The 17,601-nt window shown below is 40.2% G+C and overlaps 1 protein-coding gene across 3 annotated transcripts in view; it reads right to left on the bottom strand.

Annotated features, from left to right (window-relative positions):
• The window catches only part of LOC109624887 (transmembrane channel-like protein 3), a 48,952-nt gene that overhangs the window by 14,629 nt on the left and 16,722 nt on the right, over positions 1 to 17,601 (bottom strand). For all 3 annotated transcript variants that reach the window (XM_069525942.1, XM_020079808.2, XM_069525896.1), the window contains exons 2-5: positions 16,945 to 17,091; positions 8,073 to 8,148; positions 6,659 to 6,740; positions 1,389 to 1,495 (exon numbers count right to left, since the gene is read on the bottom strand). In XM_069525942.1, coding sequence (XP_069382043.1) covers positions 1,389 to 1,495; positions 6,659 to 6,740; positions 8,073 to 8,148; positions 16,945 to 17,033 — 354 coding nt within the window. In that variant the 5' untranslated portion in view covers positions 17,034 to 17,091. The remainder of the gene's footprint in view (positions 1 to 1,388; positions 1,496 to 6,658; positions 6,741 to 8,072; positions 8,149 to 16,944; positions 17,092 to 17,601) is intronic.

Raw genomic sequence — 17,601 nt, 5'->3', positions numbered from 1 at the left:
TGCTAACTAACAAACAAGCTCAGATGAAAACAGAACCCCCTTGTCAGAAGTTATAAGGAGAAATAGCTTTGGTGTACTGACCCTCCATTTCCTCCGTGGTCACACAATCAGCCACATGACACAAGCTTGACACATTATCATGAGGTTTGATGTTGGATGATATTTCTCACTCTCAGCAGAGGTGAGATAAAGGTTGGATGTAAAAAAGGAGACAGTGGACCGTTAGTCCCAAATGCAGGAGGGTTGCCTGTTGAAAATTGCTGGTGTCAGAGACAAAATAAATCAAACAGCATCTACCTCTGTCTTTTGTTCTTGTCTAGAGTTTGTACTTTAACTGCTCCACCCAAACATGAAGAAATATGGACGCTCTGATCAGCACCTATGATTATATGATCAAAACATTTCAAGAAGTAAAGTCAACAAAGAATATGATTAAATATACAATGCAACAAGTGTTACATATCACTCTAAAGTAATAGGCCTGAAAGTTCTTCATTACGTTGTGGTTGTGTTTCCATTGTGTGGCTTTTGCATTCTTGGTGTTGTAGCTCTTGCATACATATATATATATATATATATATATACAATACAGACCATTTACCATCTCGCTTTGAAATATGTATCTTTATTTGTCTACCTTTCTTCTCTCATCAATCTAATAGAGAAAATTAATCTGTAAACCAATATCAGTTTTTTTAGATTCATTTTGTTTGGGTGAAGGATGAATTAAGTAACTGGTTGAACATACACAGATAATATTAGATGAAGTATCTGCCTATGTTTCCTGCACTCAGCTTCCTCCCACTCAGGACGTCTAAATCAGACTTGAATTTACTGCTGGAAATTCAGATGACAGGTACTATAAGAAAATACAGATATGTGTGAAGCTGTGTCACAGTTTTTTTTTATTGTGGTTGTTTTGTTTGTTTTGCTTTTGAAGCAGAGGTTGAGGAGTGATCAGAGACCTGAGTCCTCGTGGCTCCTAACTGACTAGCCATGATTATGTCTGTCCACCCACATAGTTGTTGTATGTGAATAGGCAATGTAAATTGCATTTAAGCTTGTTTTCAATGTGGTCACGATTCATGCCTGACCAACCCTGTAGGTGGTATCATAATCTGTCCTAGTCTCTGTTGTATATATACCTGTAGTCTCATGTCGTCAAGCTCTATCAGATAACAGTCTGTTCACCCAAAACCGATTTTAATACAGGGGTAAAAAGGTTTTATGTTATTAATTGCAAATAGACGGCCCTATACCTTCCACACTGGTTGTGAATAGAACTAGAAGGAAATAGAGTGATGCCCTTGACAGAAAATAATCAATATACAAAGGGCAGAATAATGCACAATTGTTCAGAAAGTATCCAGCGTCTGAGACATGCTGACCTCTGGTAGAACAATGAAGGCTCCAGTCATGATGGTGAGGACAATGTTGATCCCAAACAACCAGCGCAGGAAGATAAAGTAGGAAGCCACGCCTGACCCAAAGTGACCTCAAAGAGAAAGAAAAACATGACTTACATTTTGTAAACACTTCATATACAGTCCTTCACTGGCATGCAAATATAGTATCAGTAAAATACTCTGCCCTAATGTAACTTACAAGTCATACCATGGCCATTTTTATGGATAATAAAATTAGTCTGTGTCTAGTTAAGAGAGACATGGGCATCGCAAGGTAATTCCCAAATATCAATACATTTTTGGTGTGACAGGTGTTTTAAGCAAGCACATACTGTATGAAAACATCTGAGTTCTAATTGAAATTGCACTGCCCACACATAGAGGGCGCACCTCAAACTCAAATGGTCTGTGGCAAGTTCAAATGTCAGCACAGTTGTCTGTTTTGCTGGGCCTCCACCACAGCAACACACCACGAAGAGAGACATGATGAGCGGCCATGAAAGTAAACTGCACCTAGACAACTGTGTCTTCCAGGCAAGATGAAAAACTGTTAATTGTTTTGTGTTTAGTGTGCCTGGAAACAAAATCAACCATGAAGGCTATCAATTGAGTCACCACTACAACACTGTGGACAAAGACAAATATGGGTTGTTTTGCTCTAACATTCTAATACCTCTAGTTGGCGCTGTTGTATAACAAGTTCTAGTTGAGTCATTATACACGGAGAGTACAAAAAGGCTTTACTGGATAGGCAGGGTTCGGAACACAAAAGACAGTCCAAATAATCAGGCAGAGGTATCTAAAATCAGCTAAGCAGGTCGTAACACGACGGCATACAAGTGAAGAATAATGCTGGAATTCTGGCAAAGAGAACAGTTGATCAGGCATAGAGGGACAGGAGCACTGGGTTTAAATACACATGGGAGGGGAGACAATTGGACATGGGTGCAACACATTAGGGAGGATCAGGTAATCACAGGAGTAGGAAACACAGGAAAAGAAAAGAAAACATGACTTCAACTATCTTGGAGACGTGACATTCAGTATTGTCGGAGTTGGCCCCTCTGTTTGATGTTTCTACACAGGGTCTCCATCAATGAGCTGGGGGGGCCGAGGGGCTCTGGAGGAGGAAACCAGTGGGCTCTTCTTGGCTGGCCTGACTGCTTATGTGGAATGTAGGATTAATCCTCATAGTCCTGGGGAGGCATAAACTGACAGCCACTCGTTAAAATAATCTTGGAAACAGGATAAGGTCCCACAAAACGTGGAGCCAGGTTATGTGTTATCCCTCGGAGGGAAGGTCCTGTGTGGATAGACATGAACTGGGGGCCCTGGTCTGACACCATATCTCTAAGGAGGCCATTGATACGGAACACATAGGAGAGGAGAACCTCCACCATCTCTTATTGGAGGAAAACTAAGGTAAAGAAATTAAATGAGCCATCTTAGAGAATTGATCCACCACCATGAGGATGGTGGTGTTACTTTTAGATGTTGGGAGGCCAGTGGCAAAGTCCAGGGAGATGTCAGACCAGGGTTGTGAGGGTACCAGCAGAGGGTGGAGGAGGCCAGTGGCGGGGTGTCTGGAGATCTTGCACCAGGTGCACACTGGGCAGGCTGCCACATACTCATACTCATATTTTATTTCCCACTCCATGGAAGACCACCAGAACCACTGTCAGACCATGAAAAGAGTCTTCTTAATACCCGGATGAAAGGTGAGAAGAGAAGCATGGGCACAGCTGATGACATAGGAGCGCAAGGCAGAGGGAACAGAAAGCCAGTTCTGTGGACACCCGACTGGAAACTGAATGTTAGTGAGAGCCCGCCTTACATGTCGTTCCACGTCCCATGTCACTGCTCCCACCGCACAGGAGGGAGGTAGGATGGAGGATGAGTCTTGAGTTTCATCAGGATTGTGCAGCCTGGAGAGTGCATCCAGTTTCTGGTTCTTGGAACCTGGGCGATAAGACCCAGTGAGAAGAAATCGGGTGAAGAAAAAGGCCCACCTTGCCTGCAAAGGATTAAGCCATTTTCAGCTTACAGATACTCCAGATTCTTGTGGCCAGTCCACACGAGGAAGGGGTGATCAGAGCCCTCCAGCCAGTGCTGCCATTCAAGGCCACCGTGATGGTGAGGAGATCCTGGTCCCCTACATCATAGTTCTGTTCTGCCGGGGAGAGCTTGCAAGACAGAAGCCTTTCTGTAGGAATGTAGACATCCATCCTCGGAGGACAGTTGAGAAATGACAAGTCCAACTCCCAAGTTGGAGTCTTCCTTCTCAACCACCAACTACAGGTGAGGATCCATAGTGACAGAACAGGAGCTGAAGAGAAACTTGTTTTGAGTCTTTGGAAAGCTAGGCCTGCTGCCCTGGACCACTGGGAACTGGTTTTAGGTTAGGTTAATGCATGCAGAGAGCCCACAATTGAGCTGAGGTTCCTAATAAACGTTTGAAAAGTTAGCGAACCCCATGAAACGCTGAGCTTGTTTCTGGTTAAATGGAATGGGCCACTCTGACACTGCACTAACCTTGGCGGGATCCATGTAAATCTCCCCCTTTGACACAAATCCCAGGAAAGACATGATTGTAAGGTGGAAGTCACACATTTCTGCCTTTACATATAACTGATGTTCCAGGACGCATTGGGGAACCTACCGAACGAGGTGAACATGGGTGGCCTCGGTGGGGGAGAAGATGAGGATATTGTCCAAGTAGACAAAGACATCAATATTTAACATGTCCCGGAGGACATCATTAACCAGGGCTTGGAACATGGCTGGGGCATTTGTCAGTTCAAACGGCATCACCAGGTGATGTCCACTGGGGGTGGACATTATGAATCACTACTCAATGATAAGCTTTTCTAGCATCCAGTTTGGAAAAGATCTTGGCTCCATTCAACAGTTCGAAAGCTGATGAGATAAGAGAGAGGTGATCCATGGTAGTCTATACATGGACGGAGGGTTTTTTCTTTCTCATCAACAAAGAAGGACCCTGCCCCTGCAGGACACAATGAAGATCTTATGATACCAGCAGCTGATGAGGTACCGATGTATTCTTGCATGACCTTGGTCTCAGGGGCAGACAAAGAGTATAGGTGGCCCTTGGGAGGCGCAGTTCTGGAGAGCAGTCAATAGCGCAGTCGTAGGGCCAGTGAGGTGGTAGTGACGTTGCCCGCACCTTACTGAACACCTCCCAGAGATTGTGGTAACAAGCTGGAACAGTGGAAAGATCAGGGGTCTTCCTTTCCACAGGGACAGCTGTGACAGAGGGGGTAGAAGGACTGTTCTGAGGGGGAAAACAACTCCTCATACATCTCTGGATCTCTCCGGAGGACCAGTTGATATGAGGATTGCGCTTGCAGAGACATGGAAGCCCAGGATTAGAGGGTGCACAGATGTAGAAAACAGGTGGAAGATGATCATCTCTGTGTGGTGGTCAGAAAACTCGATCCGTACTAGTTGGGTGTGGTGATGAATCTTGCACAGGAGATGACCATCCAATACGTTGACGTCTAGGGGAGATGACAAGGGAAGTATCCCCAACTGAGTGTGTTGTTCTGACATTTTAACGCCCGCTGCTTCATACCACTGGGTAGCACTGTTCTAGTTGATACGTCACAAATGGAGAGCAAGAGTGGACAGAGAATGCAAGATGGTGACTACAGAGTGTACACTATTATACCGCTCCAGTAAATGAGTGTGTTGAGTACTACTTCATTGTCTTAGTCTTGAGATCACCCAGAACCACAGGAGTGTACACCAGAGTGTACTTTGTCTACTCACTTTGTCTAGTGACAAGAAAAAATACATTGACAAAAAAGCCTTTTTGCAAAAGCCACAACTATGGAGGAATCCTTATTCTTTTTCTCTTGAGCTTGCTAAAGCACAGAAGCCCTTGTCAGATGGTGAAACATTGCTGTAGAGATGATAAGATGACAAAGAAATGTCATTTACACCATGTTTTTAGCCTAAAAATCCTCTGATATCCTCATCTGGAGCCGTATTCACGTTCACACATACACCGGAAACACTGCACACAAGCTCTCCTTTATGGGCATGTGCGTGTTGTGCGTTAGCTGTTTCAAGTCGAATTTGAATGTCTGGAGCTTCAGGACATTTAGATGACACCACAAAAGCAGTATGGAGGCATGTTATGTTTTTTTTCTTTTGAAAAAGTGGTCACCAGTTACCTCAATTATAAATGGAAAGTGGTTTGTATTTATATAGCACTTTTCTAGTCTTGATGACCACTCAAGCATCTTGGCCAAGGATACCTCAGCCACAGCCTCAGTGGATTGGGATATTAGATTTGGCTGCAACCCTTTTTATCCCTGAAACTCCCACAGTATTTTATGGACTCAAATACTTCACCCACCCCTCCATCCCCATAGCGGTGAAAATTTGTGAAATTAAATTTCTGGTGAACTATCCCTTTAATGATATAACTGTGGCTTTCCTGCTGGTGTACATATGGAGGCATGATATGTTTTTCTGCTTTTTTTTACGTTTGAAGATGTGATCACCATTTCCTTCAATTGTATTGGATTTGGCTGCAACGCTGTTTACACCTGAGAATCCCAAAAGTGTTTTGTTCACCCACCCCTCCATCAGCATAGAAATTAGTAGATAATGAGTGAATTTGAATTTTTCAAGTAAACTATCTCTTTAAAACAGAACTTCACATTGATCCACTTGTGGATGAGTGCCAAAATAAACATGTGGCAAAGTCTCTTGCAATGATGGTCTCCAAACACAACCATTCAACAGCCTGGCACCACTTTTTTATTAATCAACAGAAATGGCAAACATAAATTGATTAAACTTAAACTGATATTGTCCAGTAGCATGGCTTGGACCCAGGGACAGTAACAGGCGTCAGTCTCGCCACCGATGTCTGCTCCTGTACCAGGTCCTGTATCAGGACCAAGGGTGCACGCTGGCCTCAGGGGTCAGGCTGACGTGAACCCTACTGCAGACTCGGGCCCAGGAACAGGGGCTGTTATCGGCCTCATCGCTGACAATCGTGTAATTGAAAGATTACTACAGGTGAAGGTGCACGGTCACACATGGTCTGGTCCTCTGGCAGTAAAGATAACATTTTTGTTGCCCTCTCTGTCATCAAAGTGGCCCATCCCTGAGTTAAGAACTTATACCTGAGAGTAGAAGGGTTTGAAACACCCCTACATATGACTGAGCTTTACAAAAGATGATTATCAGTAATGTTAATAAAGAAACAGACAACTCACTTTCAATTTTCTTGATCCTCACTTCCCAGGGAATGAACAGAACCACAATGTTGTATAGGACACGGGAAAGTTTCTTCAGCAGCTGCAAGAGAAATAGGAGTAGAAGCAGTGTTAATAACAGATAAATGAAAAAAAAGAATCTTCTGACTTACTGAAACAACTAAAAGACAAACACATCTATAGAAATGCAGCACATTGCTATATTTTCCATGACTCATATCTAATAACTATATATACTTGAAGCAATGATAAAAACCGTGGTGACAGAGATTAATGACAACTTAAGATGGTGACATTTGTTTTGAACATAAAATCAAAACTGAGATGATTATTAATTAAGATGAGGTCAGGCAGACCAATGACTCTGATAGTCGATTAACTGGGAGCCTAACTGTAGAATTAATACCATATCAGCAGACCGCTCACTAAAAGTCAATTTATTCTAATGGAGCTTGAGCAGCCTGAACATTTTAATTAAACTGAGCTATAACAACAGGCTATAAATTCACTCATGCTGCTGCTGCACAGCTGCACAGCTCTTTCTTTCAGGCCACCCTTCCCATATGTGTGTATGCAATACAGACATACAGATCTGCAGTGTGTGTGTGTGTGTGTGTGTGTGTGTGTGTTAAGCCCACAATCTTTGTAAAAATCTGAACTCAGCAGGCTGTAGAAAGAAATCCAACATGTTTTATTATTCTGGCTCCGCATGGTCAAGTTACTGCAGTGCAGTGAAATGACACTAAGGTGCTCCTCACAGCACACAGTCAGACAGAGTACACAGAGTTGTGGTCCTACAGCACAGAGCACATATATCACTGAAGTTGCCCACAGTGACTCGCTGTAGGAAAGAGGGTGTCAGGTCAGCCAGAGCAGAGCCATCTTTGTAAGAATGTCTGCTCAGAGTTTATGTTTTCATCTGTTTGTCCGTCCATTAGTTAGCAGGATTACAAAAAAATGATGACATGGATTAACATGAAAATTGTGGCGCGACAAATTAAAATTTGGTGGGCTGGCCCAGTCTAAATAAAAACCCTCAGGAGTACAAGAATTATTTTAAACTAGTTGACATTAAAGAAACTATTCAGGAGTCACCCCTGATTGGCTGCAATCCAGTAACTTTCAGTTAGAGTCAGTTCGTTTCTGTGGTTTCTACATATGCAGAGAAGAAAAAGAAAAACTTAAAAAACAAAAGGTTAAAATACACACTGCTCCCAAAGCACCCGAGCAATGGGACAGCATCACAATGCAGTTCACCAGATTCAAAATGAATGAGCAGTGTTTCGGTTGAATACTTTATATATGAGTCCTGTGGTTGTATTAGCATGGTATAGTATTATATGGTATTATATTATGTATTAGTACATTGTTGAAGAAATGAGTGGGTGACACTGTATGAATGAAATATACGTACATCAGCTCCTGCAGTCTGGTAGCCTCTGGTTCTGGTCAGTCGGCCCTCATACTTCAGAACAATCTCTCTGGCTTGCCTAAAGAACACACAACACACACACACACACACACACACACACACACACACACACACACACACACACACACACACACACACACACAGACACACACACAGGTCAGGGTGGTATCTTTATTATATATGAGGACTCCTGTTTCTATCTACATGCTACATGCTCTGCTGACCTCATCTCTGTCTGTCTGTCAGTCTATATGTGGAACTAATATCTTGTGAGTGGTTTATCTAAATGGCTTCAAGCTTGGTATGTGAAGAAGCGGCGTGAAAGTGCAGTGCCAAGTTTTGGACACTTGAATATTAATAAACATAAAAATAAATGAAAACAAATTAACTATAAAATGCTTTATAAGAAGTGGAAACAGGTTGTGAACTTGGGTCTGAAGATTGTGTTCATTTCTTAACAGGCCTGAAAGAGCTGACATGTAATGCATGGAAAATAAATAGCAGTTCTATTAATCATTCAAACTTATATATATATACACCACACATGTGAAAACAATCTTCATTGCAGATATACAAGATAGGATTATTGTACATATACAAGATAGGATTATTGCAAATTCTTACTTCACTCTGCACTATAGATACACACACACAAGCAATAACAAGTGACAGTATATCGTAGAACTTGGTTTACTTATGTCAAGGAATAATTCTGAAGCAGCTTCTGAGCATTACCACAGGCCAAGCAACAGGCTGTTTAGAATGGGGACTACGCTATTACTGAAACACAATTCACATTTTCTACTTTTAGCAGGTGTGAAATGCAAAAAGTTGAGGGTTCATCAACAAATGTCTGGTTATTATATCATCATTGGTCAAGCTTACTGTTTAAGCCACAACACACCAAAGGCCACAGGTAAATGTCCCAGGGTCTCATTTATAAAAATTGCTTATGGGCTGCTGTGGCTGAGGGGTAGAGCGGTCATCCTCCAACCAGAAAGTCAGCAGTTCAATGCCAGTCTTTCCATCTGTATGCCAAAGTGTCCTTGGGCAAGATGCTGAACCCTGAATTGCCCCTCATAGGAAAAAGTGATTTAATTTACAATAGAGTAAATAGATTTGATTCTTTGGTTTGTATTAAGAAAAGCACATAAATAAATATATTCATTACTATACATGTTTTTTTTTTTTTGATCTCTATTCTAAGAGATAAATAAAGACAATAGAAGAACAATCTCTAAATGTATCTGATGGACCTAATGTGTCTACCATAGGTGGATGATGACTAGCTAGGGATGGGTCTTTCAGTATGTTGCTGCCTGCTTAACTGTGGCAGCCAGTAATCCAACAGCCCTTCCAGAGCAGTTGATGTGAAATGACAACAGCATAGGGAAACATTTGCACAGAAATAATACCCTATCTGGTAGAATACATCCAGTAAAAAACCCAGTGTCCTTGTCAGGCCTCTGGAACTAAGAGCCATAATTATTCTATATCTTTGGTTTTATAGCTGAGGATAAAAAATATTTCTAAAGACAAAGGCTCTTGTTCCATTTTCATTAAAATGCATATCAGCTCAAATCATATAAATAGACTGCTAGTTTGTGCTCTGTCTGCTGATAATGACTGAATGATAGACAACTTTTTCCAGCACTTCATCACACAGATTGTCACCAGTTGATCTGTAGTTCAGGATCCGTAATGAGTTTGGCTTTGATACACTATTGAAATTGTTTAGGAAATATGGTTGGTCAGTTGTTTAGACAAATGGAGCCGGTTGGGTGGACCAGGTATGTGGGTCATTTACCTCATTTAATGTAAATTCCTTTGCACATTACCTCTTTTTGTTCGATATTTTTTGTCATTCATATTGATATTGTTTGTGTCAGCTCTCATTGCAATCTTTATTTCATTATTTGTGTTCTTTTTTATTTAGCATATTTACAAGGCAGCAATTTGACATCATGCTCAGTGGTTGAAGCTCAAATTCTTTGATCAGCAGTTGTATTGTTGTGTTCCAGGTTGTAAGTCATATTTAACACGAACTTTAAGTCTGAAATATCAATCCACTTAACACTTGAGGTACAGAGTTTTGGATGTAATACAACTAGTAACACTGACGCGGTGTCATGTTATGATCCATATTTGTTAATGGAACACATACTGTATTTCTCAGTATGTTTAGCAGTTGCTGCCATGTAAATCTGGTGAGAAGCACCAAGGTAACTGTTATTTTGTCCACCTCCTGTAGATAAATAGGGTAACTGTGTATTTAAAAATGCCTACTATTGAAAACTGATGTTTTAACATTTTAAAATCACTGTTTACCTTCATTTCTCTAAAACCAGTTACAGCAGATTGCTCCCATTAAAATAAATTCTGCAGGTTTACAGCTCATAAGACAGTGAAACCAGCCCATCCTGTCACAGCACTGGGGACAATTCAGAGGGCTATATGATCCATGTTGTAATTAATGCAGCCATTCAACGTGCACTGGACACACGCCTCACCCATGGAAAGCAACTGCAGCTTTTACAGTTGGATATGGACATGGTTTATTTTGTGATATCATGTTTTTAGTTTAGGGCTGAGGTTTGCGTCAACAAACTCAAATTTGTCATGTGCGGATAAAAATGATTTGTAATGTAAAATGTGAGCTGCTGCAGTCAGAGCAATCGCAGACATTTAGTTTGAAATTAAAACAGTTATAAAAATGCAGACTTGTATCCCATCCTAGATGATGGCAATAAAACCTTTTCCAGTCCTAACAAACTGCCACTATAAAACCTGTTATCCATGGCACATACTCAGCACATCTTGGAAGCTCTCTATCTGCTGTCGTTCTCTCTGGCTCGGCGTGCACATCTACTCGTTCAATTACATGTGGTCTTCACACTTAGTGTTGAATGACAACATCTCGCTCTCTGTCTCTTTCTTTTCTGTTGACTGTCCCCTTGTTTCCCCCTAGTGACTGTAAAGAGGTCAAAACTAATTATTATGACTTTTTAGAGAAATTGACATGTGGTCTGTGTGTCTATGATCTAGTCTGCTCTGTTTCTGTGTCAGTGGCCACCTATACACAGCAGAGTGGTGTTCAGTTCATTTTGTGTGTGTGTGTGCGTGCGTGCGCACATGAAGTGCTCATGTGAGGGATGGCATATACGGCGAAGCCAAATTTAATTTAATCTACCTGCTAATTCCATAAACGTCTTTCTGTCAGTATGTAAAATGCATATCTCGCTCGCATGTGTATTCTGAGTGATCCTGAATGCAAGTTATACTTTATGTGATTTGGACACACATCGTTCAACATTGACGAATATAATATATTACTAATAATTTCGTAAACAGACAACCAGTGCTCTGTAGCAGTCAGTGGGGGCGGGGCAAGGTGCTTTAAGTCTGAGTTGAACATGTATTTTTCTACATCCTATATTAAGTTCATTTTGATACTGATTATTTTTATCTCAGCATAGTAGACTGAGACACAGACACACAGCACAGGTGCGGATCTCCATCATGGCAACAATATTCACAGAGTCACTTCCTGTTTGTTAATTTGTTTGTTCTGTTGCTACAATGCTTTCTATTGAGCTGAATTAAAAATATTTATATAATTAATAATATTTTGAACTTTACAGCTTAAATTGTATTCAATTACGTTTTATTTGTATAGCACTAAATGATAATATGCATCATCTCAAGGCACTTTACAGGGTAAGGTCAAGACATTAAAGCAAGAAGCAACAGTTAAATAGATAATTCAAACTATTATATAAGCCACACGTGAACAGTTTTAAAGCAAATTCAGTTTTATTTAATTAAAAAACATTGACTTTAAGATCTTCACTACAGATAAACCAGGTAAGATGAACACAAAGTTTTCTAACTTCACTCTGTATCAGACTGTTCATAAAAAGCTCTGCACAGTTTGAAGAGGACTCACTAATGACAAGGACTAATTCTGAAGTAGCTCCAGAGCATCAACACAGACAGAGCAAACAAGCATATTTAGAACGAGCACAGGGGGCTGGGAAAATATGACCTGCGGTCTAATCTGGACACAGACTTGTGAACTGTGTGCAGTTGCATCTTGTGGGTCATTTCCTGTCTCAGAATCAGAGAGTTAGTTCTTTTTCCAGAAGTAACAGTCTACACTGTAAGGGTCAATCTCGACCGTCTTCACCTGCTCTGGACTCACTGACTGGTTCTACACAGATCAGCTGTGTGTCCTCTGCTGGCGAAAGATGCACGGCTTCATACTGTATAGTACTGGTATTTTTTGGAGTACACAGAACTACATACACTTGTATACAAGGAAATAATTATATTTATGGCCATATTCAAGGCAAAGCCTGTGTAAAAGCAGTAGCAGCTCCTCTGCAGAACATTTCATTGAACTGAAGCTAAAAGTCGTGCATTGAACAGATGCTGTAAATATGAATTGATATTAATGTGAATATTGTGCATTGAACAGATAAAGTTGCACAACTGCCTCTCTCTGTGTATATTTATGCTCGTACATTCAGCCTTTAACGGAAATTCCCAAAATAATTATAAATATGACCCTCCTGAGTGGGTTTTTTGGGAGAAATCAGGGTGGTAGATCTCGACTAAGGTTGGTGACCATGCTGTAGTGGGTTGTCCGTCTCTAGTGGGCTTACAAAGCTGCGGTAGACGAGGTGTCAGAGGCACCTGTGGGAAGAGAATGAGACATTATTTGAGTTGAAATTAAAAACTTGCATTCTATTACATTTTTGTATATAGTAAATGGTCTGTATTTATACAGGAGTTTAGTCTTGATGACTTGATACAGTTTTTGCCATTCACCGATTCACACACTCATTCATACTGTGCGTCTATGTTCAGCATTTTCTCCATCACATCATTCATACACTGCTGGCACAGCCGTCAGGGGCAATTTGGGGTTCAGTATCTTGTCCAAGGACACTCAGGCACGTGGAATGGGGGAGACAGGGATTGAATCGTTAACCATTCTGCTTAGAGGACAACCCGCTCTACCTCCTGAGCCTATGTGATTCAATACAACCGAGTTGTACTTCACTGTATTGCATTTAACGTTAACTGTGTGCAAATGATGTTACCAGGTAGTTAGCAACATAACTTAGTGACTGCTTGTACTAGTTGTTAGCATTAACTTTCTTCTTTTTTTTTTTTTTTTAATCCGTATGCATTCTTTTGCAGTTAGCCTAAACACAGTAATATACAATTTAGTCAGCATACATGTGATGGAGAGAAATAGTAACAATAACAATATTACTTACCACTCTGAAATATCCTGCTCCAGTCTTGGTTGTGAATTAATGGGACCACCGGCTCCACTTTGTTGAACTCAATGTGAAACTGGTGCGGTTCAAAATAGTTTTTTTGCACTCCAGCCTCAGGGTTCTTGTATCATTTTAAAAGTCAAATTTAATACTTTTTTTGGCCCTTTTTAGACCTTTAAATTTTTTTATTTAAAGGTACCATTTCAACAATCTAGTGTTGAAATTGCATGTTGCAGCTGAACACCCCTCACCTCACCCTCCTCTTCCAAACATGAAAAAGAACCTGTGGTAAACTTCAGTTTTCATAAAAACTCAACAAGTGTTTAGTTTGTTCAGTCTGGACTAATGTAAAAAATATGGCAGCCTCCGTAGAGAGGGTCCCCTCAATGTAAATATAAAGTATTTAAATATAAAGGACCTTTTCTGGGGTGAAGAAAACTACAATTCTTACAATTTAGATTAAACAAAGTAGTGAAAACATCATGAGGATTATTCTACATTAAATATCTGCCAATAGATCCCTTTCACCTAAATCTTACACACTGGACCTTCAAGACCTGAAAAATATTGAAACATATTTTTGATAGAAGATAATTTACAACTATTATTAAGCTTAATAAGATATCATAATAATACAATTGAGTGAGGGTAATTGTTGGAGCTTTAGTGTTTAATAGTTAAACATTTGTATTTTAGTTTTGTTTAAGATTACTACTTTGATTATGCCTTTAGAATAATAACAATACTTATTATATAAAGCAATAGTCATATTTTTAGCTATTTTTTGTTCATTTTTGTAGTTTATACTTTTGAAGGTACTAAGCACCAGGTGATATTATATATGGTTAGGCAGGCATAGGAAGCCAGGCACCAGGAAGTCATGGTTTTTTTATCAGGGCAAGAGAGAAAGCCATTGCCTTTTGTTTGATGTTTGCAAAAATGTAAAAATAAACCACACAAAACATGACACCTGTCTGGACAATGGAGTTATTCCCTGAGCAAGATTTACTCCTCAGCTGCCTCAGTGGCTTTTTGTTTTGAGTTTTATATATTTTCTAATCAAGTTTGAGGACAAATCGCCATTATAGTAACATTGTAACACTTCCTGACGGTGCATATATATAGACACACGTGTTATGTTCTTTTGGTGGTTTGTTAATATCCTGTTCATTCACAATTTTCATTGTTATTACCATTGTTGTTTTTGTTACTATAATCATAATTAGTGTGTTTGTTAATAAGCTTGTTTGTTGTACAACGTTATGGTCATGTCTGCCAATGAAGCTTCATTGACTTAAACATAAAACTTGTTTGCGATCACATATTGTGTCGCAAAAAATTCATGAAGTGCTCACTTATCCTTTCAGTAAACCTCACAAGAAAGTTCGGATTTGCCACAGTGAGCAGAACGTATAAACACAGGCCACCTACCAGCAGAGCCCAGGTAACGTTAGTGTCGGCGGTGTGTTCTCTAACACTACAGTGTAGCCTAAAGGAATCTAAATGATAAATCACTGTGTGACTGCTCCACACACTACAACTGACATGGAGAGACATTACTGTCAGGCATCCCAGGCTCATTGCAGTTCCAGACCTGACCATTGATCTGCAAGACTGGTTATTGAGTGAGCTGTGGTGTTAAGCTTTTAAAAACATAAAACTGTCAGTGTCTCAGGACTATAGTTTTAAAGGTGTTTTTATTGTAGGACACTCAGCATTAAATGCAACGCCTGTAAATTGAATACTTTGTAACAAATTTATGGGAAATTTAAGTTAATTTAATACTTTAATTTTGTTGATTTTAATGGAGGACTTTTTAAGATTTTTTATGGAGCTCTGTGCTGACACTTCCAATACACGCTGGAAGAAGTCGACCAATTACACCGGCTGGCCAATCACAGCAGACTGGGTTTTTTGCGAGGGGGGATGTGGGATGCTGCGACAACGGATAGTACGAAGAAAGTAAAGGCTTTTTGAACTTTAGAGCCTGTAAACCTCTTCAAGTAATAACCCAAAATATAATCATAAACCCCAAAAACAAGTATAATATGTCTACCTTACTAAAATCTGTACAACAAATCCCAGATAAACAAACATTGCTGAATGTCAGAATTTTCAGGGGTTTTAGGAGGAAATTTCTTCCAGAGAACAGTTGGTGAATGAGCCCAGTATTAGTAAAGTCCAGCTGGTCCAGCTGTCCCTTGCTATACAGTATAAAGTTAAGATGTTTATCAGTCCTCTGCCTGATCTATTCAGCTCTGTGGGGTCTGTCTCTAAATAGGAGTAAGTGATGTAAGTGAATCAAACAATGAGACTCCAAGTTGAAAACAAAGTTGGGATGTAGCTGAGTCTGTACAACCAACCCAGTCACCCCAAACCAGACGTAATCATATTTCCCTAAAGTCTCAGAACACTCTCTGTCCACCTAACACAACTGGTGCTGGAGAAAATGTTGCCAGCTAACATTCCTCCAAAATGAATTTCGCAAATCATTTGGTAATTGAAGCACAGATCATGACTAGACATGGATTGCTATAAGATGAAAATGATGGTGTTGTGTTGTCCCACCCATAATGTCTGCACCTTAAGGACATTACATGGCATGAAAGAAATGAGTGGCATGTGGATCAAACAAAATAAATCAAAGTTCACAGTCAATTAACTGTTTCATTTGAGGTCATTCCCATCCCACTGATGTATGTTTAGATAAGTTTGGTTTAAATTAGTTATTTGATGCTATATAAACAGAGTGGGACATCATGATTGACAGCTGAGACTGACTTGCAAGTTTTCAAATCAGCAGGACCTTTATACTGCAGCTCCACTCCCTAAAATGATGTCACCAGTGCAGAATGGAAGCACGACTATCTGGGATATTTTGATATTGTTTTTGTGCAGCCGGGGGAAGTGGAGACATGTCATCCATCTTTATATACGATCTCAGATCCTGCCTGAGTTGTGAAATAATGACAAACTGAAAAAGTTCAAGCTAAAAAAATAGTCCCTGTGAATACTATTGTATGTGAAGTCTGTGGGTTACATGGAGAAACTGTTTTCGGAAAGACAAGAAGGATTTAATTTATTCAGTGCAGCAAACCTAAATGTGTACATCTCCACTGTATTGTCTTGAGATTGCACCATAACCTCCATGACTCAGTGTTACAGTTAATCACCTTTACTTCCTGTAAACTAAAGGAACTCAATGTTGAAAAATAACTATAGAAGTATCACTATCGAAGGGATGTTGTGGTAAATCTATGGTAATAGATTAGTAGAAGTTCATTTCTTCAACTCTACTTCATTCATACTTTCCAAAAGCACTGTTGATTAATGGATGTGTTGTATGAGAAACAGTCATCAGACCTTCCTGACAGTTTGGTGGGTGCTTAGGGTCTGGTGCACTTGCTTTAAAATCCATGACGTATTTATTTCTCGAGAAATGTCATTAAGAAAATATATCCTCTCTTAAAATACAGCGTGTGTGTTTGTGTTCAAGAGCAGAACAGGAGGGACACATTTAACAACCAGTCTGCAGATGCAGAAGAAACAATGAAACAGAGGGGTACTTTAGAACTTTGAGCTTGCGTCTCATTGGCCAGGGTCTGGTCCGAATATTGGCGATGATCTCCTTCTGGTACTGAATGTTCTGGAACATTTCCTCTGGGTCATTGCTGTCCGCCCGCTCATCCTCCTTATCTTCATCATCAGAGGAGCTGCAGTATAAGACAAAGAGGACAATGAGAACTAGTCACTTTGTTACGCTGTATAGAAAAGATAAAAAGACAGAATGTCATCTCAGGGACTGTATTATAGCAAGAGTCATCAGGACTCAAATCTTTGACATATATGCAATCAATTATGTGGAACGATGCTTATGTAGCCATGTTAAGTGACTGTCAGTCATAATTTGATCCATAACTTGTACTCGCTGTTTCCTCAAGTGAGCTGGTAACAAACAGGGTAACCTTTGTGAGCTCCCTCCATGGTAAGATACAAGGAATCTTATTTTATTCTTGGCTTATTTGGTTTGTGATGTCCTCTCATAGTACATTTACATTCGTTACATTACTCTCACTGTATGTGCCGCAGGATCAGGGCTGAGTCACACATACGTGAATTATAGCAAATATTACAGGTCGAAGTTCAGCATAGTTGAACTCCACCCAAAGCCACACTGAGATACATGTATGCCCGTCCACAGGAAGTGATTGCTTTATTCCCCC

Source organism: Paralichthys olivaceus, chromosome 1 (genome assembly GCF_024713975.1).
Source record: "Paralichthys olivaceus isolate ysfri-2021 chromosome 1, ASM2471397v2, whole genome shotgun sequence".
NCBI classification, from domain to species: Eukaryota; Metazoa; Chordata; class Actinopteri; order Pleuronectiformes; family Paralichthyidae; genus Paralichthys; species Paralichthys olivaceus.
Note: the sequence above shows the minus strand (reverse complement) of the source record. Positions and strands in the feature narration are given on the sequence as shown.